Source organism: Panthera uncia (genome assembly GCF_023721935.1).
Source record: "Panthera uncia isolate 11264 chromosome C1 unlocalized genomic scaffold, Puncia_PCG_1.0 HiC_scaffold_3, whole genome shotgun sequence".
NCBI classification, from domain to species: Eukaryota; Metazoa; Chordata; class Mammalia; order Carnivora; family Felidae; genus Panthera; species Panthera uncia.
The window spans coordinates 16314366-16340061 of NW_026057584.1; the positions used below are offsets into that span (position 1 = coordinate 16314366).

At 44.4% G+C, this 25696-nt stretch overlaps 2 protein-coding genes across 7 annotated transcripts in view; one reads left to right on the plus strand and one right to left on the minus strand.

Moving 5' to 3' along the window:
- Positions 1 to 3272: 3272 nt before the first annotated feature.
- Positions 3273 to 6116, minus strand: LOC125911353 (translation initiation factor IF-2-like). Its single transcript, XM_049615236.1, has 3 exons — positions 5900 to 6116; positions 4748 to 5473; positions 3273 to 3520 (listed from the first exon to the last, which is right to left on the minus strand). Exons 1-3 carry the CDS (start codon positions 6114 to 6116, stop codon positions 3501 to 3503), a joined length of 963 nt encoding a protein of 320 aa, XP_049471193.1. The 3' UTR covers positions 3273 to 3500.
- Positions 4946 to 25696, plus strand: part of EPHA4 (EPH receptor A4) — a 149587-nt gene continuing 128836 nt past the window's right edge. For 2 of the 6 annotated variants that reach the window (XM_049615826.1, XM_049615827.1), the window contains exons 1-3: positions 4946 to 6257; positions 9303 to 9370; positions 13683 to 14346. In XM_049615826.1, the coding sequence (XP_049471783.1) occupies positions 6167 to 6257; positions 9303 to 9370; positions 13683 to 14346 (823 nt within the window). In that variant the 5' untranslated portion in view covers positions 4946 to 6166. The remainder of the gene's footprint in view (positions 6258 to 9302; positions 9371 to 13682; positions 14347 to 25696) is intronic. The other 4 variants (XM_049615829.1, XM_049615830.1, XM_049615825.1 and 1 more) reach the window with 3 other exon arrangements.

Genomic DNA, 25696 nt, shown 5'->3' on the forward strand with positions numbered 1-25696 from the left:
TCGGAAACAGGCTCCAGGCTCCGAGCCATCAGCCCAGAGCCTGACGCGGGGCTCGAACTCACGGACCGCGAGATCGTGACCTGGCTGAAGTCGGACGCTTAACCGACTGCGCCACCCAGGCGCCCCGAGGCCTAATCTTTTTTAAAGAAAAGACTTTCCCTATTTACGGTTTGGCATAAATGATTGGGTTACAAAAATGATACATAAATATAATTTCAAAAGTAACATTTCCTCTATAAATACACTTTTAAGTTTCCATTATCTAAGCAAGCATTTACAGGATTTATGTTGTACATAAGGAAATGCATTACGTGTCATTTTAGACGTTGTCAGAATATTCGGAGATCTTTGGAAATTATAAAACAAATGTTTGGGACATAAAATACTCTGTAAATGCTTTAGACTATCACGGGGAAAAGAAAAGTTAGGTTTCCAAACTTACATTCTCATTATGCAGTAAATCATAAAGTATGTTCATGGTTATGTTCTTTCTCCTACAACATTTCATGGCAATTACACATTGTTTTTCAGGAGGGGAAAAAAAGAGGGCTATTACAGGACTTCCATAAATTGGTTCTCTAACTAGATAATTATTTCTCTGGTAAAAATGGCTTTAAAAAATTGTACCAGTTTCTGTTATCCACGTATATATTATCATTAACATTTCATCATAAAACAACTATAATTTCAAGTTTTTTAATGATCATAAATCAATATAACTATTAAATATCGAAGTATTTAATCACTGTAACTTGAAGCCTTATGTTGGCATTTTGAGTTACACTGAGTGGACACCATTTCATAGGTGTTCTTTGAAGGTTTCCAAGTAAACAGCATTTTCTGTTTCTTTGCGAGCAAGGATTTCATGCAAAATACAAAATAAAATAGTTTCAATGTTTAACTCCTGTTCCCAATGCAGCCAAAACCCGATGCAAATGATCTCCTCCAAATTGTCTTGAACAAAGGTTCATTTTCTCCACAAAATGTTCAGTTCTTGGGATCGAGAGCTGTCCCAGGACTGAACTGAGTGTCTTTCTCTCTCTCCTACCACCCTTTTAGGAGTCCTGAGGATGACAGAATGTTCCTGATGGTATCCGCTCAGCCCCCACATCCCCATGTGGTAGGTATCACGCATCATCAGGGCTGAGAAGAAACCTCTGTTGACAAATGTTTGTTAAAGCTGAATTAGACTTCGGGTCCAGTGCCAAAGTTTCAGAAAAGCCTTCTTCCTGGAGAACTCCTTGTCTGTTTCCTTCTCAGTGACTCAGAAAGGCCTTTTTCTGTGTCCTGCCCTCCCTCACTCTTCTGACTGGTCAGGACCCGAGCTCTGGGGCCATTTTTCTCACTCAGGTGTTAAGGGCTCACAAGAGTCCTGCCTTCTTATTTGCATCAGAGTTAACATCAAAGTCTCGGTATCAAAGGATGAAATCTCCAAAAGGGTTTTCTGGGAGCTTTAGGAGGCCCACCAAATGTTGTTTCAGGATACCTTATTTCAGGCGGTAGCTTGTGGTCAGGAGTGCCTTCTTGGCTATGTCATCAGACAGAGCATCGGTTATTCATGATCGCAGATATTTTGATTTGGTGGTGGGCGTTGGGTTCCCCACACCTGTTTCACTTAATTGTTTTTGAAACTATTAAATTTGGAGATAAGTGTAATCCTTAGGCTCAAATCCAACTGTACCATCTAGGAATGTGGGTTGAATGTGAGCTGTAACAAATCAACAAGGAAAGAAAGGAAGAATTGAGAAGTTATTCCCCTCCCGACTCCAGGAGGGGTTGAAATACAACACTCCCCTCTCAGGGAGCCTAAGATGTAAATCACAATGCCTACTTTCCTCACGGAAGGGGAGCTTCAAGCTGAATAAATGATTGCCCACTTAACAACATTAAATTATTAATATTAAATTGATGATATAACATGATTCATATTAAGTTATTAACTATGAAAAAGTTATTAGTAAAATATTATTTGAGAGTAATAATAACTGTCTACCGCACGTGAGAGACCACACCGGGTACTCTACAAAATTCACTCAATTTTTAGAAGAATCACATAACCTAGATGCAATTCACACATGAGAAAACCATATCTCAGAGAGGTTAAATGCCTTACCCGAAGACACACAGCTACTAACAGATCAGCTAGAGGTCTGTCTTGAAAACCCTGCTTCTGGCAATGACGGGGAGTCATTGCAGTACTGGTGGGGGGGTCCCTGGATAAAAAGACTGATGCCCAGGGGCGACTGGGTGGCTCACTCAATTAAGCATCAACTCCTGATTTCAGCTCGGATCATGATCTCAGGGATCGTGAGCGAAGCCCCGTGTCGGGCTCTACGCTGACAGCTCAGAGCCTGCTTGGGATTTTCTCTCTCCCTCTCTCTTTGCCCCTATCCCCCTTGTGCGCTTCCTCTCTCTTTCTCTCTCTCTCTCTCCCTCCCTCTCTCAAAAGTAAATAAATAAACATTAAAAAAAAAGTGATATCCAAGGAGGTCCAACAAAACTAGCTTTAAAGAAATCTGGCAGTGTTCAGTAAAAGGCCGAGTGGGTTCATCTTCTTGGTGTTATCCTCTCTCTAGCGTTTATGTATTTTTGTCTTTGCTTACTTGTCCAGAGGTCAAAGGTCCTTTTGTTACCACTTTGGTGAAATCCGCCCCTCCACTTAGAGGTGGAAACTCTGGGATACTTGGCACTTTTTTAAAAGGTCTTTGCAAATTAAAAAGTAGCTCAAGTCTTTGTGGTATAGGCACTGAACAGGAGGGAAAAAATGTATCCAAATTTTTGAAATACTGGATCACTCTATTCATTACGCTTATAAGCACATATATTTTGACATGTCTTTTAATGGGTTCAAAATACTCTCGAATTCTTTTTTATTTTTTAGATTTTTTTTTTTTAATTTTAGAGACAGCATGAGTGGGGAAGAGGGGCAGAGGGGGAGAGAGAGAGAGAGAGAGAGAGAGAGAGAGAGAGAGAGAGAATCTTAAACAGGTTCCATACTCAGCACTGAGCCCCATGCGAGGCTTAATCCCCCCCACCCTGGGATCACCACCTGGGCCAAAATCAAGAGTCAGATGCCGAATTGACTGAGCCACCCAGACACCCCAATACTCTTGAATTCTTACAGCATTTAGGAGGCTTGTTTTATTCTAAAGCCTAGCGAATTTATTTTAAAAGATGGTGGTTTTAGGTACTTTTTGAGATTATGGTATTCTATTGTATGCTCCTGACCCCAGTGGATTATTGATTTGTTGAAAATTTTTGTGTCTTCCAGTAAAGTGGTTCCAGGCTGACGACAGACTGGACCATCATCTTTTATTCCGCTTTTGCCCGATTTGGGGGCAGGAATCATGCCTCTTAGGTTAGAGACCTTTTCCTCTAAGTAGAGGCAGTGAACAGACTCTTCTGCGGTTCATTTCTGATATTCATGCCAGAAATTCTTTACAGAGGAAGGTACAGTTCAGTTTTCCAAGATAGCATTTCCCACCTCTTGGTCTTCCAGGTTACCGGGTTGCTTTGGGGTCTGAAAAAGGAAAACGAGAAGAAAAAAAGGGGGAGTCACTGAATGTACCCCAGCAAACGGAGCCTCGCTTTCAGGCAGTCGGGGCTGGAAAGACCATGTTCAAAATTCTGCGCACGTATCCCAGGAGGCGAAAAACGGTGCGTGTTCTAGAAATGTTACTGTTTTTAGGAAGGCAGGCAGTCCATCCTCCATTCCAACCACAGGTACACGCAAAACGAAAAGTAACTAAAATTTAAACTCTTGCGGAGAGGCAACCGGCAACTATTGTTTCAAAACGTTAATCGCTCTTTCCTCTTTCCAGTGGCTGTGCCAAATGGCCGGGACCAAATTCACCTTTCTTTTTTCTATAAAACCCAGGGAAACACAACAAAGCATCTAGAAGTGAATCCCTTAAAGGGACTCCGTGTAGTTGTTTAAATAATTGATACATACACATAAGGGTACATCCTCCCGTCTGCATTCCGCCCCCCCCCCCCCTTCTTACTTGCGTGAAAACAGTAGCTACAATAACTGACATCCACGTCCTCAGACTGTGACATTGCGGGTCTTTCACCGAAAAGCCAAAATACCTGGGGCCCGTGCAAGCTGTCCCTCTAGGCCACCCACCCGCACAGCTGAGGCCCTCGGCCTCGCCCGGCGTGCTCGAATAAAACTTGCCCATCTCATCAGCCCGCTGCGGAGTTTGCAAGGGTGCAACTCTCCAGCCACCGAGGAGACACGATGCGCTGCGGTGGCCGACGACCCGAAACCGCAGCCGGGACCCCCTCGTTCCTCCACACCGCCCTACCCTCCCCCCTTGTTTGATCTAGGATTCCTTTTTATGTTTTTCAGGGACAGAAGCGACTCCAGCAACCTTGGGGGTGTTGGTTATGAGTTTCTCCTTGAAACGCGTTCTGATTCCATTTTCCGTAACCCAGCTGGCGAGAAGCACGGCCCCTGGGTCCTCGGCACCCCGGCCGGCCACCACACCGCAGGAGCGGTCGGGGTGCGCGGGACGTGGGCGGGCGGTTGAAAAGACACCCCGCGGACACACCTCCACCCCGCGGGTTGCAGGTTGCGGGTCTTTGTCCGCTCGCCTTTCCGCGGGGGCCGCGCACTCCCGAGCCTGGCCGGCAGGTGGCGCGGTTGCCTCATGATGAGCCGCTGCCTGCGCCGGGAAAGGCCTGCCACCTCCCCGCGGTCGCCCACCCGCTGGGACCCAGGCTCCGGAGAAAATCCCGGTCCTACCCTGGAGGTTGACAGAGGAGGCGCGGCCTGGGGGAGGGAAGAAGGAGGCTTCAACGGGAACCGGGGTCCCTTTAAAGGTCCGGAGGAACGCACCGAGTCGCGTCGGGGGGGCCCGTCCCGGGGCCGCCCGCTGCGTCACAGTCGCCGGGCGGCGCTCGGATGGTTGCGCCCGCAGCCGGGACATCTGGGAACAGACCGAGGCCCAAGTGGGGCCTGCGTTCCCCCAAAGGTCGACAGTGACACTGGCGGGCCGGGGCAGGGGCAGCTGCGAGGATTTGCGCCGCCTCTGCAGCCCTCCACCGGCCCCCGGGCGCGGAGAGCGGTGCGGAGCAGCGCCGGCAGCCGTCGGAGCGCAGAGCTGCAGCGGCCGCGCCAGGCAGCCTCCGCGTCCCCACCTGCGTGGTCTGGGCAGCAGCAGGCACCCCCGCTCCCGCTTGAAGCCCTTCGCTTGTGCCCCGGCGCTCCGGACTGACCAGGCCTGGTCCCAGGGACGACCCCCCGGGTAACACGCAGTCGGTTCCCTGCAGCTCAGGCCAGGCCCTCTCCGGGCGTCCTGCGGCGATGGGAAGTCCTGTCCCGGCCAGGGGGAGACCCGCTGCGTGAACGCCAGGTGCAACCAGAGGGCTCTTCTCCGTTGCTCAGAAGTCACTGGTTCCGTCTCTGGAGACGGTGACTGAGACTTGCCTCCCGCCGGGAGCTGCCCTGGACGTTGGGGACCGATCGGGTCTCAGCTGTCCAGGCAGCTGGGGAACCAGGGAAGAGAGAGATAATCAAGCCACAGAACTCCCCCAAAGAGCATTCATCTGGAGACGCGCCGTAAAGACACAAACGGGGCAGGATAGCAGAGGGTGCCAGGGGCGGTGCGCCAGCCCGGGCGCTCGAGACGCGAACGCTCCGACCCTCAGAAAAAAGCGACAGCAAAGCGGCAGGGTCAACTTTATACTTATTTTATTGCAGTAAAAGAACCTTTTCCTCCATCTCAAACCGCCCGTGGCGGGGGGAGAGGGGGTTGCCAATCTTCATCGGATCCCCCCCACCGCGCCCCCCACCCCCAGTCGATTCAGTCTTCGGAGCTCCTTCCACTGCTCAGGGGCTGGACCCCTGAGGCGACGTCCAGGGACCAGGCCGTCTCCCTCCGGCGGGGGCGCGAACCTGGCAGAGCTGGGGCCCCGAGGCCCCGGGAGACAGCGCGCCCCGCGGAGCCCGGAGGGGGCGGGGCCTCGGGGCGGGCTCTGCTCAGTGGGGCGGGGCCGGGCCGCCCCGTCTGCGCCACTACTGGCCGCGGGCCCCGGACTGGCGGCTGAACGTCACGGGCTGGGCCCACCCCCTTGGCAATGTCTTCAGCCTGCTGCACTCCTAACTTAAGCATTTATTCCACTGGGATAGAAGCGGCAGGAGCAGCGTTGGCACCGGCGAACCATGGCTGGGATTTTCTATTTCGTCCTCTTTTCGTTTCTCTTTGGGATTTGCGACGCTGTCACCGGTTCCAGGGTGTACCCCGCGAATGAAGGTAAGAGCGAGGCGGTCCTTCTGCGGTCCCGGGCAAAGAGGTGGATCTGCGGGCGAATGATCCCCGGGAGCGCGAGGCCGGAGGGGGTGAGGGGATCCTGGCGTGAGTGGCGCACCCCCACTTCGGAGAAGGGGACCAGGACGAGGGGATCCGCGAGGAGGAGGGGGGAAGCTGCCGGGCAGCCTGCCCCGGGAGGTGACCGTGCGGAGCTACCCAAGTTTGTAGCGAAAGGACAAAGTTTATCAGCATCCGCCAGCGAGGCGAGCTCCAGGCGCCCCAGGGGATACACGGGAGCTAACGCCAGGATTAAAAAAAAAAAAAAAAAAAAAAAAAAATGGACCTACCACCGTTCCCAACCCAGCCCCGGTCGAGGGGGGACGCAAGCCTGGAACCAAGTGAGTGCTTGGTGCTCCAGGGTTCTTGCGAAAGCCTTGGAGCTCAGGTTTCTGCAAAGTTTCCCGAGCCCTGGGCTTCCCAGGACCCGGCTGCGGGGCCTCAGCTGCACAGCGGTCGTGGCGCCGCTCGCAGGTCGCCAGTGACCTGATTTCTGTAGCGCCCGGCGTCAGACACCTTTCTCCCCGCTGGGCCGCGCGCTCCGGGTGCGCGATCGCTGGCCTAAGGGCGCCCATGCTCTTCAGATAACCCCGCAGACCCCGGGAGCCCGCTGGCAAGTTGAACGTACTAGTTTTCGGGTTTTGCCCCCAGAACTATACACTGGGTTAGTTTGGATGGAATGTGCGAGACCGACCGGACCCGTCTGGGTGTATTTTCCGCGCGTCTCTTCGGACGTGCTGGAAAGATTGTATCCGTGTAGGAGAGGTGGAGGTTGATCATTTAGTTTCTGATGATCTCAGAGAAAGGCGAATTGAATGCGTGTGTGTGTGTGTGTGTGTATGCGCGCGCGCACAAATGCGTGTGTGTGGGTGCGCGGGTGCCCGCGTGGACGCGGACGATTGTGTGTGCCTATGCGTGAGTGTCCTGATTGTGTGCGCCTGTGTTCGGTGCTGCTTGTGTTCAAGTCAGCGTGCATCTAGCCTTGCACCCGTCTCGTCGACTCTTGCACACACACCCCCGCCCCCCGCTGCCTCCCCCAGCCATCTATCCATCCATCCATCTATTCATCCGTCCATCTCTCCAGAATCCGTCCACGCGTCCCTGCGCAATCTATCATTTTTCCTGTTCCGAAGGAGGGAGCCAAAAACCAACTTAGCCTTGGCTGGGCATCCGGTACCCAGGAGCTCGCCAGACGGAGGCGAGATTCGGAGAGATTCGCACACCTGCCGGCAGACACTGTTTGGAGGAAAGGGGCGCCCTCCCACCCTCTCGATCTCCTCCCTTCTTCCTTACTGGCTTCTGGTGCCATCGTGGTCGCTGAGGCCCCTCCATCCCCAGGGTCATTCCTTTTAGGGGAAGCATGGATCTCGCTTTCTCTTGACTACTTCGCACACTTGTTAGGACGTCCCTCAAGACCTCTCTGGCACCAGACGTAACAGAGATTTTTTTTCTTTTTTCTTTCCTCCTTTTTTTCTTTTTCTTTACCCTTTTCTTGTTTTTTTCTTTTGGAGGCAAAACTTGGGAGCGCTAGACAAAAACGGTGTTGATGGAGCTGTAGACTGATGTAGAAGGAAGGGGGGTGGTATCTCCCCTCCCCCCTCCGGCCGCTCCTCCCCCTTAAAAATTAATTCATTTTGTTGCTTTTTATTCCCATCACGTTTCCTTTTCTCCCTTTTACCCTCCCTTTCTACTCCCTCCCTTTTTTTGTAAATTGGGTCTTATTGTTCCCTTTGTGTCCCTAATCCACCTTACATAAATCCAAATGGATGTAGCGGGCTTTTCTCTAGGGACCCAGAAGAGGGAATGAGGAGGGGGGGCGCAACTCCGGGCGGGAGCGACCCAGGGTAGGGCTCTACATTTTAAAATAATTAAGAGACCCTAGGAATTCTGGCTCCTCGGGAAAACCGGGAGAAAGCGCTGATTTGAAGCCCTTTGACTTGGGGATGCAACAGGGAAGGTGGGCAGAATTCAGGGGCCTGGCGGTGAGATGGTGAATCGGAGTGCCCAGGAGCAAGGTTGCGGGCTCCCTATTCCCACCCCTCCCCCAGCCTAAAGAGCCAGTCTCACTGATCAAATTAATAACCCAGGGGTTCCTTTGAGATGGGCCTTTCGACCCCCAGGCCTGCAGATCTCGGTGGGAAAGGGAATGTGGAGAGGTTAAGAATCCATTGTGTCCTTTTCAGTGTCCTCGGTGCCTAGGACAGTTCCATCCTGGGTGGGGTGTAGCAGCTCTGTGGCCTTCCCACCCCCGCATCCCCCACCCTCTTAGGTGCAGCACAAGGACACTAAATCTGTTAGACAGCACTCCCTCACCTAAAATTCAAACCAGTGATGTCCTTCTAGGCTGAGGGGAAGTCTCTGCTTGTCCTCCAAAAGACCTGGGGAAGAGAATATTCCAGTGTGTTTGCATTTTAATTCTACAGGTCTGCCATTACCCCTCTCTGAAACTTCCATATTTAAAAAAAAAGGAGCGGACACCACATCCGGGGCCTCTGTCTTTGGTGGGGGAGGGAGAAAAGAAATGATAGAGCCTTTTCATGACCCTTTGAGTACTCTCTGTTAGAATTCACTTGACGATGAGTTATGTGGTCATCTGAAACTTGCAAAAACAAATAACTCTAGTTGATACCAGACAGAGATGAATGCAGGTTTTGCTCTGGAGTGTAACTGCCCTACATAGATATATTTATTTTTTGAATTGTACTTGAGATTCTCTATTCATCCTTTTTCGAAAATGAATCAACTCAGTCCTGGGATGGAATTTTAAATGCTAAGCAAGTTAAATAAATAAGAACGTGCAGATTTAAAGAGGGGAGAAGATCAAGTAAGTAATGATTATTTACATAAGTGAGACCAAGTTTAGGTTTTGATCAGAGTTGGATATGCACACCCTCGGCACATATGGAAACGCTCAGGCAAATGGTTTTTGTAGTATTGGGTTTTTTTGCCATTGGAAATTAATCCATTTTTTTTTTCTTTGTTTTCTTGCAGTTACCTTATTGGATTCCAGGTCTGTTCAGGGAGAACTTGGGTGGATAGCGAGCCCTCTGGAAGGAGGGGTAAGTTCCGAGTTGCTCTCTGATCCAAAGGGTAAAAAGGAGTGATTAGCAACTTTCTGAGAGTCCTAATGGCTTGATTCTTGTTGATTGTGGTGAGGGGGTCAGATTTCCACCATGGCCTATGAAGTGAATTACGCTTTGTTGGAGAAATCCTATACTCCCTTTGGATGGCTCTGTCATAGAAGAAGTAGAAACCAAAAGGGCAGAAAGGGGTTTCAAAATTAGGAGATTGGTGGAGGCATAGACTTAGATGCCTATTTAAAACTAAAATACCCTCAAGAAATACAATCCAGGGACCAAATTAGAATTCGTGCCTATTAATGTGATGGCCGTGAAGTCCTGACAGGGTTCATTTTAGAGCAATTGTTCTGTTTCCAGATGAGGAAAATGCATAAGTAAAGATACCAGGGAGAAAACATTTTCTGATTGCAGCAGGTACAGGTTTAGTTCTATGTGTAAGCAACAGGGCGGGGGTGGGGGTGGGGGGTGATGGGGATGGTCCTTACCTTGCTATCTGCAGCTCTCTTGCACACAAAGAGAAAGACCTATGAACTTGTGCCAGAGGCACAATATATGCAGAAACAAACAAACAAATGAACGAACCAAAACAACAACAACAACAACAACAAGCTTTTGAATTGTTGGTGCTGAATGTGGAAAGTTTAAATATTTGGAATCTTGAATCTTTGGGAAAGGGGAAGCTAGAAGATAAAGTATGAGAGAGTTCATCACTGTTCATTTCTTCTCAAATTTGCCATCCCTGCCTCCTGAAGATTTAAGACCACAGTTAGGTCAATGGCCACATCTTCCCCTTCCGCCCTTCAGAACAGGTCAGAATGCATCAGCTTTGGAAAGAAATCCATTTAGCATGTTAACTCTGGCTTCTGCCAAATTTAAAGTAATTCTCAAATCCTTTAAAAATTAAGTAGATCATTCTACTTTTATATGCTTGATAATCTATGACAGAGTCAGTTGATTAAAAACAATGGAGGTGAAAGAGGGAGTGTTTAGCAGGCGAAAGCCCTAAGGCCAGCTCCTGGTATGGTACCTCACACCACCTGTCCATTGAATGAACAATAAAGGATGAAAAAAGTAAAGATTCACAGAAACTTGTAAAAGGTGGGCTTCAAAAATAAGGCAAGAAAGTAGTAACGCAAATGGAGACTCTTAGGCGGTCTTTTTCCAAAAGAGGTCGTGTAATCCACATGAAATAAACCGGAGGTCGCCTTGCCTTCCTGTTTATCCGCCTGAACTTGACTGCACTTGGTTGGATCTCTGCTGAAAAATTCTAGTCCGGCCTCAAAACCATTTTTTTAAAGGGAGGGAGAGTGATTGGCAGGCCTCTGGCAGTGTAGACAGGCTGTATTCACTGCTGATTGCAGGCAATTGCCCTCATCCTTTGAATGCGAAGAAAGGTACAGCTTTATCTTGTGAGAGTCAGCCTCTTGTTAATCCTATACCCTGGAAAGGTCACTGATTCAGGGAGGCTTTCCCATGCTGTACCAGGAGGATAGCTCTGTAGGTTGACTGTATTAGAACAAAATTGAGGATGGAACGCATCAGTACTTTGAAAATTTAATGAGCCTTATTTTCTTATTGGCCACTCTCAAGTTTGAAGGGAGAAGGCATCGAATATGATTTTGGACCTGCCTTGCTACACTAAATATACATGTGATCTGTTTAAAAGCAAGGAATGACACATTTCTGAGTACAGCCTATGGTCTATCTAGTTTCTGGAAAGCTTTTACCGCAACTTAATATGCTGTAGACATCCCACATCCTGCACCCACCCCCCAACTGCTGAAAGGACACCTGCTCACTTTTTCTAAACACAAAACTTCTTTCGGTCGTCTTGAAGTCTCTTAGAATAATACTGTGCGTATATAGCTGATTGTGTACAACCCAGAACTTTTTATGGACCTAATGTGGACTTCTGAATGCAGAATGTAGTTGTTTTTTGTTTTGTTTTGTTTTGTTTTTTTTCCTCTCCTTAAGTATTAGGGGTGTAACATTTTAGATATTATTGCAAGGGGCTGGAAATGACATTTTGTTTATGTATAATAGAATTAGTCATTCCAAAATATATAGTAGCCATTGAGAAATTGTGTGCCGAATTATAAAGTCTCATTAATCTGTAGATCTTGTAATTTAAGAAGACTTTTTCAGGCTTAGAATGAAGGTATGAATTGGATTATCTACCAAGTATGGATGGATTGGCTTTAAAAAGTTCTTTCTAGCTAAACATAAAAGCACATTTGTATCTTTTGGTTATTCTGAAATTTCTACCTGTAGGGAGAACGGCTTATATCTTTCTTGGCTGGAAACTTGGGATCACGGTTTGGTCAATAAGTGTTGTCCTTTATTTGTTGTTATTGTTATTTTTAAAGAGGAAGGGAAAACTTAACAATACCACAAAGTCAGATATGAAATACAGTCAGAGACAACTCCCTGTTCTCTTTTTTTCTGTAAGAACAACTAAGCAGAACATAGAATAATTGAAAGGAATGGCTCCTGATGGCAACATTGTAGCAAAAACCTAATTTCTTGGCAGCGGCCCTTTAAAGGAGTATATTGAGTTTCTGATACTGATTGTAAAATACAAAACTAAGGCCGAGATTTGTCATTGTTCTGGTGAATTGATCAATGTGTTTAGACAATTAAGGTCAGGCTGGAAAATTCACATTAGACCCAAACTATCCTGTGTGAACTCTATGGAGATATCCCTGTGTGCTTTCATTTACATTGATAAATGCGTTTTTCCATATTCCCTTTGTTCTGAGATGAGAAGCATGCTGAGTAGGGTTTTTTTGAAGGTGGAGATCTATTTTTGGATTTACATGAATTTCCCCAAATAAGTAAATTACTGGTGATTTATTGCTTAGCGGATAAAAAGAAATTTTAATCACCACAGGGCACTTATCCCTCCCCGTTCCAACTTTCATAATGGTCGCAGATGAAAGGGATACAGAATTTTATGCAGTGTGGCCCTTCACAGAGTAACATTTCCATCCATTAATAGTTTTCCAATGCACAGATGGAAAACCCGTTAAAAGATACATTATGGTTGTATGTACTTCATTGGATTGAATGGAGCTTTAAGTGGGGCTATTATGGAATATGAATTTTTTTTAAACTATCTTTTTTTTCTTCTAATTATATTCATGTGTTAGATACTTAAGCTGATTTATACCAGATCTATATAAATGCATCAGTGTAGATATTAGGGAAGAATTGGAGGCTTCCTGCTAGCCCTCTAGGAGCCCCCAAACAATCTTGTTGCTCTTAAGATTATTTTTAAAAGCTGTGGCAAGAGTGCAATTACGACTCTAGTCACAGTGAGTTCAGACTGTCCCACCAGTAGAATCTTTATGTGAGGAAGTCGATTGCAAAGAAAACCCTAAAAGCCTTCTTTAATTTTCTTGGGCTTTCAATCATAGATATCACCTACTATTTTATTTTCAACGTCCACAGAATATTTGGAAGAGGCATATGTGCGTTCTTGTTTCCTTACGGGTATGTGTTTTAAAAATAGGAATATGTATATAAAAATCAGAATATACATAATTCATTGAATCCATTGCTCTGGAAAGGTGTCTCATTGTTATGAAAGACAGTGGATTTGAGAAATCCAACCATAAAGTTTGCTCTCTGTCTTCCCAGGATTACCAAAACCAGAAGAGTGAGATTTTCTTTACCTCTTTAAAGAATAGGGACGGTGCCAAAAAAAAAAAAAAAAAAAAAAAAAAAAATCGACTGACATTTTTTTTTTAGGTATTAGAGAGCAAAGTTCTGACAGGAGCACCACTAATTAACTGATAATTGTCTTCCTTTGGCAAGCTTCTTTCTTCCTGCTCTTAATTTGCAGGTCTCTGCTCAGTTGTTGAAACAATACACATACTAGTTTTTCATTTATGAGTAAATTTGAACTGTTGCCACTTGAAATTGTAGCTGTTGTAATAGGTGAATTTGAGGTTGTTGGACCACCACAAGGAACTGCTAGTGAACTCATAAGCAATAAATCTACCAATGCCTCTGGATTTTAGGCAAAAGAATGAAACAACCACAAACACACACACACACACACACACACACACACACACACAAACCAGAAAACAAAAAATAAAAAAAATACTTCCCCAATAAAATGTTGTCTTGTCTCCCATAAGACGTTTCATTAGTGAGGGTTGATGCTCAGGAGTTTGCTTCCTCACTGGAACAAAAATCATCACTGTCCTGCGAGGGTAAAACGGAATTGACAAATCACCGTATGATGACATTTTGTAATTGATACATTTCCTCTGGATCTTTGCAGTGGGAGGAAGTGAGTATAATGGATGAAAAAAATACACCAATCCGAACCTACCAAGTGTGCAATGTGATGGAACCCAGTCAGAATAACTGGCTACGAACTGATTGGATCACCCGAGAAGGGGCTCAGAGGGTGTACATTGAGATCAAGTTCACCTTGAGAGACTGCAACAGTCTTCCGGGTGTCATGGGGACTTGCAAGGAGACGTTTAACCTGTACTACTATGAATCGGACAATGACAAAGAGCGTTTCATCCGAGAGAGCCAGTTTGCCAAGATTGACACCATTGCGGCCGACGAGAGCTTCACCCAAGTGGACATTGGTGACAGAATCATGAAGCTGAACACTGAGATCCGGGATGTAGGGCCACTGAGCAAAAAGGGGTTTTACCTGGCTTTTCAGGATGTGGGGGCCTGCATTGCCCTGGTGTCGGTCCGCGTGTTCTATAAGAAGTGTCCACTCACCGTTCGCAACCTGGCCCAATTTCCAGACACCATCACAGGGGCTGATACGTCTTCCCTGGTGGAAGTTCGAGGCTCCTGTGTCAACAACTCAGAAGAAAAGGATGTGCCAAAAATGTACTGTGGGGCAGATGGTGAGTGGCTGGTACCCATTGGCAACTGCCTATGCAATGCTGGGCATGAAGAGTGGAATGGAGAATGCCAAGGTAAGGAGAGCCATATTGTACTTTTCATTAGGGCTTAGTGCACGTAATTAAATCAGAGATGAGACTAAATGGAGTAAAGCCAGTAATTAGCAGCCCCTGTGGGATGTGGTGGGACAGAGGGGTCTAATGAGTAAGTGCTATAGCTCCAGGTGGCAAGGCTAAGACATTTCTAATACTGACAAAATAAATGATGCTGTGTAATCAGCAGAAGGCCAAACACATTTGCTAACAGGCACTTAGATCTGAACTGGCTTGATGTGCCCTCTGAAATGTAAATGAACAAGTGGAAGAAACAGACTCGATTGATCCTTACTTTAAGCAGGCAGACACGTTTTCAAGCCATAGTTTTGCTGTCTACAGACCTGGGGAAATGGCAGCAATGGTTAAATATCTCTCGTCTCGTATGTATGTACAGGAACGACTTAACGGTGACATTAGGATTGCATTCTTGCAATTCCCTCCCACTGATTAAAATTGAGCTGTGTGAAGAAAGTCCAGTTTTTCCTGTCTCATGGGCCAGTGTAGACGAGTGGAGTGGAGTATAGACAAAATGGAGTGACAAGGTTTCAAGTACACTCTGTTCCACCGAGCACCCATTGATAGGGTCTGCAAGTGACATTAATCTTGATGAAAGACCTCTTGATTTCCCCGAGGAGGTGATAAAGAGCTAATGAGAGTCTTACTTGATCTGTATGGTCGGAAGCCATAGTAAATTGTGATCCATTTTGGTTATTGAGTTTTTGAAGAAATCGAGACTTTTTTTCTATCACATTAATTACTACTTATCATATTACCAAGACGATTTTCTTTGCTGAAGTTTAGTGTATGCAATTCTTCCTTCCCTTATTTCTCCTTCCTGGGGTGTTTTTATAAAAGAGTTTTCTTTGCAGCGGCTTTGTTTCTGAGCAGGGGGATGAAAAAAGTTCATATTTAGATGGATTGCTCATGTTGTGTGTGGATTAAGGCTTAAAAAACTCAGTCATGCCTACCGTTGTTATTTTTGTTTGATGTTTTATTTTTAGTGGTTATCAATAGTCTGCTGCCACCAATCTTATGGTTACTGCTAAACAGTGTAACTCTGGTCCCGACTATGGAACGGATCCGATTAATCTTTTCTCAGGGTGACTGTTGAGCTGTAGACTGATTGCCACATGGTTCATCTGATTTGGTGATTAAAGACCCCGCAATAACTAACTGCCAAACAATTTGTCTGGCATTTCAACCATCTTAATGACAGGGTGGGATTAGCCATGGAACAATCCACTTGACTGACTGGAAATCAACAGTTATAACCTCAAGAAAGTTGCATTTTTGGTAATTTGATGTCATAGGTTATGCATTTTTCCCCTTTATACTTTTTGCTGTTTTAAAGTGGCACTCCTGATTTGCTAGTTATTTCTAGGAGCAGCTAACAAGGAATGTCGTAAATCCATCGTAAATAAAACAATGAAGGCTGGCTACCTTTTCTATTGACCCAGAGTGAAAAGGTAAACTTGTAAATTTGAAAACTTTTAGGTTGGTTGTTAAAGTTGTTTGTTTGTTTGTTTGTTTACAACGATTAATTTCTCGGTCACTGTGTTGGCTCTTGACTTAGCAGCTACTAGATCGGCTCTACCAAATTGAAACCCTGAAGTATATTCTGGTAGGAGTATTAGAACATATATGAGAGCATTGTTATTGGCACCTAGATTGCAATCATCATAGCAGGAACAGTGACGTGAACAGGACAATGACACCGCATCACATCTAGAGTAAATTATTCTGCCTCTTCGATTTTTGTAACACAGGACTTGCATGTCTTTCCATGTCAAGATTCTTATATATATTTAAAAGAAAAAAAAAAAACACCATTGTCTTCCATTTCCTGCTCTGGCATTAGGAATCTCTGTATCTAATGTCATTGATTTTCAATTGTCACAGAGCCCAGTAACTCATACATTGCTACCCTGTGAAAGTCCTTGACAGTTTTACAGCCCAAATTAGAAGAAGAAGAGAAAAAGATGGAGGGGGAAGTGAATGTAAAGGCAATTGAACATTTTAGTGGTTTGCTTTATGGAAATAATCTTGGGAATCCAGTTAATCATATGGTTCATGGAAAGGGTGGGGCTCGGTGTTTTAAGTCCAGTCCATTTCTAAGCAAACTGTTCCTAACACAAGGCCAGATATTTAATGGAAGGGGAGGTTGAGGCCTTTTTTTTTTTTTTTTTTTTTTCCTTTTGAATCTTTATTGTTCTCACTCTGGTATTTTCTTTGCTGCTCATAAAATGATTAACTCTTTCAAGAAGACATTTTTGACCAAAATCTTGCGCGTTGTTTGTTTGTTTGTTTGTTTGTTTTTAATACCACCAGGGAGGACTTGCTGATGAATTTAGGGAGGAAGGAAAAACTTGAATGGCAAGATTCTTCAGATCCAAACTTGAGTGAAACTTTTTAAAGATGACTCAAGCCCGTAAAAATCTTAACAGTAATAAAAATAGTCGTCTCCATCCTTGACGTCATTACTGGGACGCATCCAGGTAGAGCAGAAAGAGCACTGAGACAAAGAAATGTGTCTCAGTGTGGTCACTTAACGGTGTGACCTTGAGCCCGTTTCTTAAGCCCTCTGAGCTTTGTTTCTTCATCTGTAAAATGGGTTGACGATAACTCTACTTAGCTTGTAGTCCTCGACGAGGACACAGTGATGTAGGAGTAGTAAAAGTCACCTTTTAGACCATAAAGCATTAAGCCCATGTTAATGCTAGCAAGTTTTTGATCACTTGCTCTTCCCAAAGCTGTGGACGTTTAAGGGTATTGAGTTGGAAAAGTAAAAGAGGAGAAACTCAATCTCCCAGCCACTCGGGGACGTCAAGGCTAAAGATAGGAAGGAAGCAGGGCCCTTGCCTTAACCAACAATAATGTCTATTTTCACACTTCATGTTGAAAATGATATCTGGAGGGTGTCATTTGATCTCTCCCCTGCAGGAAAGAGAGCTGTCCTTTGAGTGAGAGGAAAGTGATTTGGGGGCGGGACAAGAAAGACCAGGGTTGCAAAGAGAGCTTTAGGAGGGATATAAAGGGGGAACTGGCAGTCTTCAGAATTCTGGCAACAGGTTCCTCCCCAATTGTCTTTCCAGTGGGCCTACTGTTGCAGGCCCACTAAAGCAGGTGAAAGGTCACCCGCTTCCTCATCCATCTTCCCTGGGGTCCAGGGGGTCAGAGTGAAGACGGATTCAGGTCTTACATGTTTGACAAAGGATCCTTGGACAAAAATGGCTGGGGGGGGGGTGCCCGGGGGGTGCTGTTGTTTGAATCTAAGCCTCGTCATCTGCCGGAGTCCTCAAGGGACTTTGGGGACAGAATGACACTTCCTCTTGGCGTTCTTACCCCCAAGCAGTCCATGCTCATGGAGTCCTCCAGGGACGCTGGGGACAGTTGGGGACAGAACGACACTTCCTCCTCCGGGAGAACCTACCCCTGGCTGGCTTCAGCAGTGGTGTGAACTTGCCTCGTGATTGGCCGCAGAGGACAAGTAAGTTCTAGTTTGTCTGGTGGCCGGGTCTCCTCAGGCTGTTGGAAGAAGGAAAAGAAAATATACACCTTGGACCACCCCCCACCTCCCCGCAGAGCCCCACATGTACCCCCCATTGAGGAAATGGTCCAGATGTTTTATACCTTTGTCTGCATTCCTTCAGGAACATTAAGCAGAGGAAGAGAGGAGAGGATTCTTTATTAATATAGTCTTTGCTTAATTAAAAAGCTGAAAAATGAAAGGAAAGTCACAGATTTACTCTTTGTGAAATATTAATGAGAGATATTTTAGAGAGTATATATAAAAATAATACTAATAAAAAAAGTCTTTTTTTTTTTTTTCTGGAGTCACTCTTAAAGTCAAAGAATCACAACTGTGACAAAGTTAAACTACATAGGAATCAAGCCTTGCTGAAATACACGGTTTTGCTGTAGGTTGTTTGGGTTCATATATATCTATCTAGGACCTCTATTATCTGTTATTAAAATGCGATGCCTTCGTATCAGCAAAAGGGATCATTAAAAGCTCTTTTGAGAGAGAGCAAGATAGAAACGCTTTGATGGCCCTAACAGAAATATTTCAGATTTCTGCTCTGAAAAGTGGGAGAAAGTTATGTTAAAAAAAAAAAAAAAAAAAAAAAAGACAACGAAGAAGAAATTACTTTGCTTTCTTACTATGCTGTAGAAAGAGTTTAGGAGAAAGAGGTATGGGAAAGGAAGCATTACGAATATAGTTCAGAGAAATGTTGCTCCATATCCTTTCCACCTTTGAAATTTTTCTTCTACCTTTGAATCAGGTCTTTAAGAATCAATTACTTGAATCACATGGCTGCTTTTATCTTCAGCTTTGAAGCCCGGCTGTGATCACTGAAAGACGCAATTCTTTATATAAAAGAGCAGGGTTTAATTATTGTCCTCTTTCTGTGATACTTTTTCTTAAATCTTCCCTTCTTCGTGTGACCAGGGTTCTTTTGTAAGTGTGAAATCATGGAGTGGTCTCTATTTTGGGCTCACCGGAGCATCACATAGGAAATTATCTCAGTTAGGGACTTTTGAATCTGCTATTTCAGAGTTGATGACTTATTTTAGCCTCACCGAGCTTTCTCGTACCTTTCAAAAAAATGAATTAAGACATCGTTATTCTGTTAAGACTTGAGTCTTTGGGAAAAAAAAGACTGTGCAAATGGCTTTTCAGTTACTACTGTGTAAAACAGAGGTGGTCCTGCGAGAAGTTTGACTTTCTTATCATTGAACTTTACTACTCGGGGTTTTGGGTTTGCTTTTTCGTTTTGTCATTTAATTGAAGAATGTAACATTACCAAAGAACTATATGCTTCAAACTCTTCAACTTTTTATGAGTGACCACTCTTTATAATTTGGCAGGCAGCCCAAATGTCATCTATCTTCATGTATTTACAAAATTAACAGAAATAGAATCATCCCCTCAATTATCATCTTGTTTTTTACGACGCTTGACTGTTTATCATGGACATTACTCCGTGTTAGAGGATATGACTTCTCTTCATCCTTCATGATGGATAATTAACATTCTGAAGTATGAACATCCGACATTATATGGAATTTTTCCCTTGTTGATAGATATTTGGGATTTGAGTTTTTCCCGGTAATATTTTTGTGGCATAACCAGACAAGTGACACCAGTAATGAATACGGAACATAGTGGGATCTCATTAAATGTTCATTGAATGAATGAGTTCCTTAGTTCCACCCAAGGAACTGTGGCCTGCTTCATATTAAATGCTTAGTTGGTGGAGTAATGTTTCATGGGGTCAGCATGCTATATCAAAATCTTTGCATGTTACTAAATGTATTAATGAGGTCCTTGTTCATAATTCCTACTTCAGTTGGGTCTTCTCTTTTCATCGTGTTTATGAATCATCTCTATGCCTGAACATTCACAAATCTCTGCAGCCCGTGGGTTAACATAATTCTTAGTATAAAATGGCTAAGACCTGGTTTTGGAGTTTGAGACTTGGGTTTAGTTTCTAATGGTGCTACTTAACCAGTTGTGTGATCACGGACACTAAGTTGACCTCCAGTTCACGTTTGCAAATTGACGGCAACAGTATGTTACTATGTACGATACGCACCCATAAGCATGTTTGGAGAAAAGGGTTTCATGCAGCGTCTAGAATCATTAAGCACTTGGTCAGGGGAAGCTGTTACTGTTAATTTTATTGTTGTTAGATACAAATAGGTTGAAGGGATGGGTTATTTGACCAGTGTCTGTCCAACACTGAAAGCAATTCATTTAGGTTCCAGAGTAGAAGTTTGTTTTTGTTTCTCTTTGGTGGGGGAGGATGTCACATAAGCAAGGGTAGGAGGTGACATGAAATGATGCATCTTACGTGCATTGATTTAGATCCTCTGTTCCTCCCATCATTGTACCAGGGTAATGGTTCTCAAAGTATGTTCTAGCTGGATTCCCCAAGACCCTTTCTTGTGATCTGCAGGGTCAAAACTTTCTTAATTAATACTGAACTATCATTTGCCTTTTACCTCTTTTTCTTTCATGAGTGGAGTTTTCTAGAGGCTTTTCTATATGTGATAGATATTGAATTGAATGCAGTGGCAAATATGAGAGTCCAGCTGTCCACGTTAAAGAAATTTGCAAAACAAACAAACAAATAAATAAATGTAAAACAGTGTCACTCTCATCACTAATTTCGTTTTGGGGAAATATAGTTACTTTTTCATTAACATGTAATTTGCGTAAACATGGTTGAAAAACCATTTTCTTTAACTTTTTGTTTTTAATGCTTGAGATTATGCTTTAATTCTTCTTGAGAGAGAGGGGGACAGAGCACAAGTGAGGGAGGGGCAGAGAAAGAGGGAAACACAGAATCCTAAACAGGCTCCAGGCTCTGAGCTATCAGCACAGAGCCTGACCGGGGCTCGAACTCACCAACCGGGAGATCATGACTGGAGCCGAAGTCAGAAGCCCAAATGACTGAGCCACCCAGGCGTCCCGGTTTTTAGAATGGATTAAGAAATAATTTTCAAGTCCCTCAATTTCAATTTCTATCGATAGCTTTAAGTCGTGCAAACAAGAGCATTTTGGCATCCTCAATATTTTTAAAAGTGTGAAGGGGTCGTGAGACGATCAGCCGTTTAGTTTCCCTGACGGTATGTAGAATGCACCCTTCTGCCTTGCTGCAGACACGTTGAAAATGAAAAGGAAATAGGAAAGTTCTGAAAGCTTCCAGAATCTGCGAGATGAAGGTAGCTTAGAAGAATGGCCTTTTATTTATTCAACCCTTTAGATGTTTCTATCAACTTAGACAGCAATTTGTAGCTTTTAGCCCTTTAAAGCTGCTTATCTGTGTCCAATAAGGTGGCTCAGCGCTCTTTAGTTTTATTGTCCTTGTGAGGAGGCACGATTAATGAAGGCCTCAGCTGTCCCCTGGACCCGGAGAGACTGTGGGGCATAAAACCTTTCTCATTGTGGGCCTTACAGCTGGTACCTCTGAGCTGTTTTGGGGGGAGGAGAGCAGGTGAGGTCACCCAGTTCCATGATCTGACGGGTAATTAATAGTCCCATGACTAAATGGACATTTTATGAATATTCAGGGTCTGTTTCGGCTTCTTGGGAAACAATCCTGTCGGAACCGCTTACAACTCCCTTTGGAGCCGCCGAGGGTTTTGTGGGTGAATGCGGGTCGTCGTCAGCTGTCGGCCGGGGTTGCTTTTCCAGGCTGCCCAGTCTTCATTTGCATTTTCTGTATGCGCCCTCATGCAAAACAGCACACCCATTTCCCCCCTCTCACAAAGGCGGTGAGGGCTTCCTTTGGAAACTCCAGCCGAAATCTCCTTCTGTTTATGCAGAACCCACTGATTTAGACACCATGCAAATGAATTCGGTTTTGATTTGAATGCTTCCAGAGATTGGGGGCGGGGGCAGAGAGTGCACTGTTTTCACTGGGCTCTTTCTATGCCCCCCCCCCCCCCCCCCCCCCCCAGGGTGGCTGCTTCTCACTCCCCGGCCCCTTGCCCCTTGCAAAACAACCCGGCTCCTGCTGCTCATTTTTTTTTTTCTGACCTTTGGAAAGTAACCTAGTGCTGGTGAAGCCTTTAGCTTGTCTGTGTAGTGACAGCTTCAGCTGGAATCTTGCCGTTCTTTCTGAGTGCACAATTCAGATTATGCTAGGAATGTTTAGAAGTGTCCCAACAAAGGGCTGGAAAAAAAAATTGTAAAGTAAAAAGATAAAATTCTTTGAAAAGCAATTGTCAGATCTCAGGAAGTTCCAGAAATAGGCGTTAGGTCACTGGTGGGCTGGAATCCATTCATTCCTTCAACAAATAGACACTGAAGGCATATAACTTGCAGACCACTGTTGGTATTTTCATGTTTCTACATAGATGAATGAGTCCATCAGGCTCTGTACCTAGAGTCGCAATTAAAATCCCATGTCCGATTTTATCTTCAACTTGTCCCAGATAAGTTTCCTTACAAGGTGTATTGACTGTGTTCTGTTCCGTATTTCATACGTGCATTCACGGGGGGTTGAATGTCGCCTGTCCAATTCCTGTCTTCCCATCCCACCCAGTGTCTCCAAACTGACTTAACCTTTGCTTTATTCTCCTAGAAGGGCAATGCAAGCACCCTGCGTGTATGACCCAACGAGCTTCACCCTGCTTGAAAGCAGCACTATCTTCCGTAGGCTGTGATCATATGCATCCTATAAAGTAGAAGAAGAGGACTTTGCATGAAATGTTTTTGAAGTTCAATTAGTTGTGAGTTCGAGCTAATTTCACAGGGCAGAAAACGGGCATAGCCAGACTTCGCAGTGCAATTAAGTGGAGGCAGGGTCAGCTAAAACAACATCGAAATATGGAAGAGCTTTGGTTGAGCTCCACATGGTCTGACAAAGTTTGATGATGCTGTTCAAAGTCCATTTGGGATGGATTATTAGGATTAAAGAACAGCAGAAGGCTCTGTACTTCGTGTGTTCTCTGGTGTCATTAGTGGATGAGAAAATTCAGCTGCTTATCTGGCTCTTGTTTCTAAGGATGGATTTAAACAGACCCACACTTCTTAAAGGTGATCTTACTAACCTCTTCTTAATAAGTTACAGATCCCAAATTGCTCAAAATCCTTAAAATACCATTTGAAGTGAGTTGATTGATAATTATCATTTCCCCTACGTGTACAGATATTTTCCGCAGCAGTACAAAGCTAAAGTACAGTTTCTTAATTACCCAGATAATCCTGTTTGCTTGTATTTTTAAACTATGAAGTGCTGGGTAATTATTCAATTCTTAATAGAAGGCAAATGGCAATGTAAACAATAATTAGGATGTTAGACAGACTAATGCGCTTCAAAGCAAATTGGATTTTTTTCATACTGTTCAGCATGATGTCCCATAAAGCTAACAATTTAGAAGCAAGACAGAAAAGGTTCCATTTTGTTCATATTTTATGGCGTTATCTCTTCACGGCTTGTTTTTGTGAATAGCAGTTTGCCCCAATGAAGCTGGCTGTGCCCACGCCAAATGTTTCCGTAACAATCGCTTCCCTGCTGTTTGACATTTGGCTGTGTTCTCCCAGGGCTCCAGATTGGTCCTTTGTCTGCTTCAGATCCCAGGGGTCAGAGGTTAACAGAATACTGATTTCCTCCCATAATACCATGGCAGGTAAATATGGGCCAACCTCATGATCAGTTAAGACACAGCTCAGTGAGGAATGCTTTTCTCATGGGCTTTTGTCCTGAAGAACTTCCCTGATTTAAGACGCCAAGTTTCCCAGCTATCGTTTTCCACAGCGGATCCTTCATCAGGAGCACCGCCGCCTTTTATGTGGCATTTTCCATTGATAACCATTCACAACTCAACAATGTATCCCCAGAAATACCTGACCTGGAAACTATGAGCAAATCATCGCGTTCAATGAATTAATTTCACAAACTTAATATGGTAACACTTTGCGGTCGTGTCTTGTCGTCTTATCTGCACTGCATGTTTCATTGATGAAATAATGAACTGATAACAAAGACTGTAGCCAAAGATACTTTAATAACGGTGCTATTATTCCCTCCGCCTTTTTCTTGTCTGGCCCTAATGGGGTGTCACCGGTTAGAGGTGTAATTAAATGAACGATCAATTTTATTTTCCATTTTTATCATGTATGGAGACATCCAAGCATTCACCAATATAATGTTATTAATGTTTTACATCAGTTTCATGATAAAAATCCTATTTCTTTTTCTCCCAAGGATTCATGCGGGCTATACGATAGACTACTTCTTAACTGGTTGTGATGCACACACAGGCTTTAGAAGTTTAAAATCTGTTTTTAAACTTCCAAACTTTTTGTTACCATCAATGAGTTTTAGACCACCTTTCCATATATGACCTATCCCATTTCTTTTTTTTTTTTTAATGTTTACTTATTTTTGACAGAGGGAGACAGAGCATGAGCGGGGGAGGGGCAGAGAAAGAGGGGAGACACAGAACCCGAAGCAGGCTCGAAGCTCTGAGCGGTCAGCACAGAGCCCGACACGGGGCTCGAACTCACAGACCGCAAGATCATGACCTGAGCAGAAGTCAGACGCTCAACTGACTGAGCCACCCATACGCCCCTGACCTATCCCATTTCTAATTGGCCAGCCTCCTTCATGTTGCACTGTGAACTTGAGGCTTGGGCTCATTTGTTTTCAGTTCTAAATGTCTGAAAAAGACATCTCCACTTTGAGAAAACGGTTTCCTTTTGAAGGGTCCAGCTTGGCAATGACTGTAGCAGCCCCCAGGCAAATTAGCATGTTAAAAGAATGGATCAATACCTTTCTGGCTCCTCCACCCTTACTCTCCTCCAAGGGGGAAGAGTTTTGAAGAACCCTGGGAGGCCCTTGACAGATATGCCAGGAGATTTCAAGAGGATCGTTCATTGCTGAGTTGGGAACATTGACAGCTTGATCTAGTGCCCAGACTGATTCTTCGCCGGTCGTTTGAAAACGGATGCAGGAGGAATTGACAGCTTCGGGAAAGCTGTAGCAGTTCATGTAATTATGGAGAGGATTAGAAGAGAAGTGTTGGGAGGAATGAGAGAGAAGTAAGGGCACTAGTTGACCGGACTCACCTTTGGCCAACCGTTAGAGCACTGCCTTTTGTAACATTTAGCCTGCGTGTAGAGGAGCCATTTATATAGATTTGTTTTCTTTTTTTAAGGGTTGTGCAAATCTATGCGTACAAAAAAAAAAAAAAAAGCGACTGATTTTTGAGAGTGGACTGGTAGGTAATTAACAGCACAATGCTTCCAGTACTTAAGATGCAAAGGTGGCTAATTAACTAATGGGAGAAATTGAGATGTCATTACTCTGTTTTCTAAGGAGGTGCCAACAGAGAGGTACAGCCTAAAGTAAAACTTTGAACGTTCAAGTTTCCATTTGCAAAGTTGTCTTTGGGAACTCCCGGTCTGTATCCTAGACTTTTTGTCTTTGTTTTTCATTTGTATGTTATTTTCTTTGCTTATTTATTTATTTTAACATACGGTGTTTTATTAGTTTCAGGTTTACAGCGCAGTAATTCAGCAGTTCTGTATCCTAGGGTTTTAAATTAATGGTGATGCAAGACTGTAAACCAATATAAAAGTGTGGTTTTATGTGAAAGGAACTCATGTTGATGGGAAAATGAGAACGTTATCTTTGCATGAATGAAAAGAAGCATTAAAAAAAAAAAAAAGGTTGGAAACACGCCGCCAGAGAGTCACAAACGGTCTTACATTCTGGAAGTTCTCCACAGGGCGGAAAGGGCTACTGTACTTAGCTAAAATAAACCAAGTACATAATTTTTCCTAATCTTTATGACGGACTCTGGGACTCTCATT

Excerpts from the sequence above, each read along its gene's own strand:
- LOC125911353 (XM_049615236.1), bottom strand. The coding sequence starts at position 6,116 with ATGCTTAAGTTAGGAGTGCAGCAGGCTGAAGACATTGCCAAGGGGGTG. Across the intron at positions 5,474-5,899 it reads CGGGGCCCCAGCTCTGCCAG|ACCCGATCGGTCCCCAACGT; the intron begins GTTCGCGCCCCC and ends TGGACAGCTGAG. Across the intron at positions 3,521-4,747 it reads CTCCTCTGTCAACCTCCAGG|ACCCCAAAGCAACCCGGTAA; the intron begins GTAGGACCGGGA and ends TTCCTTTTTCAG.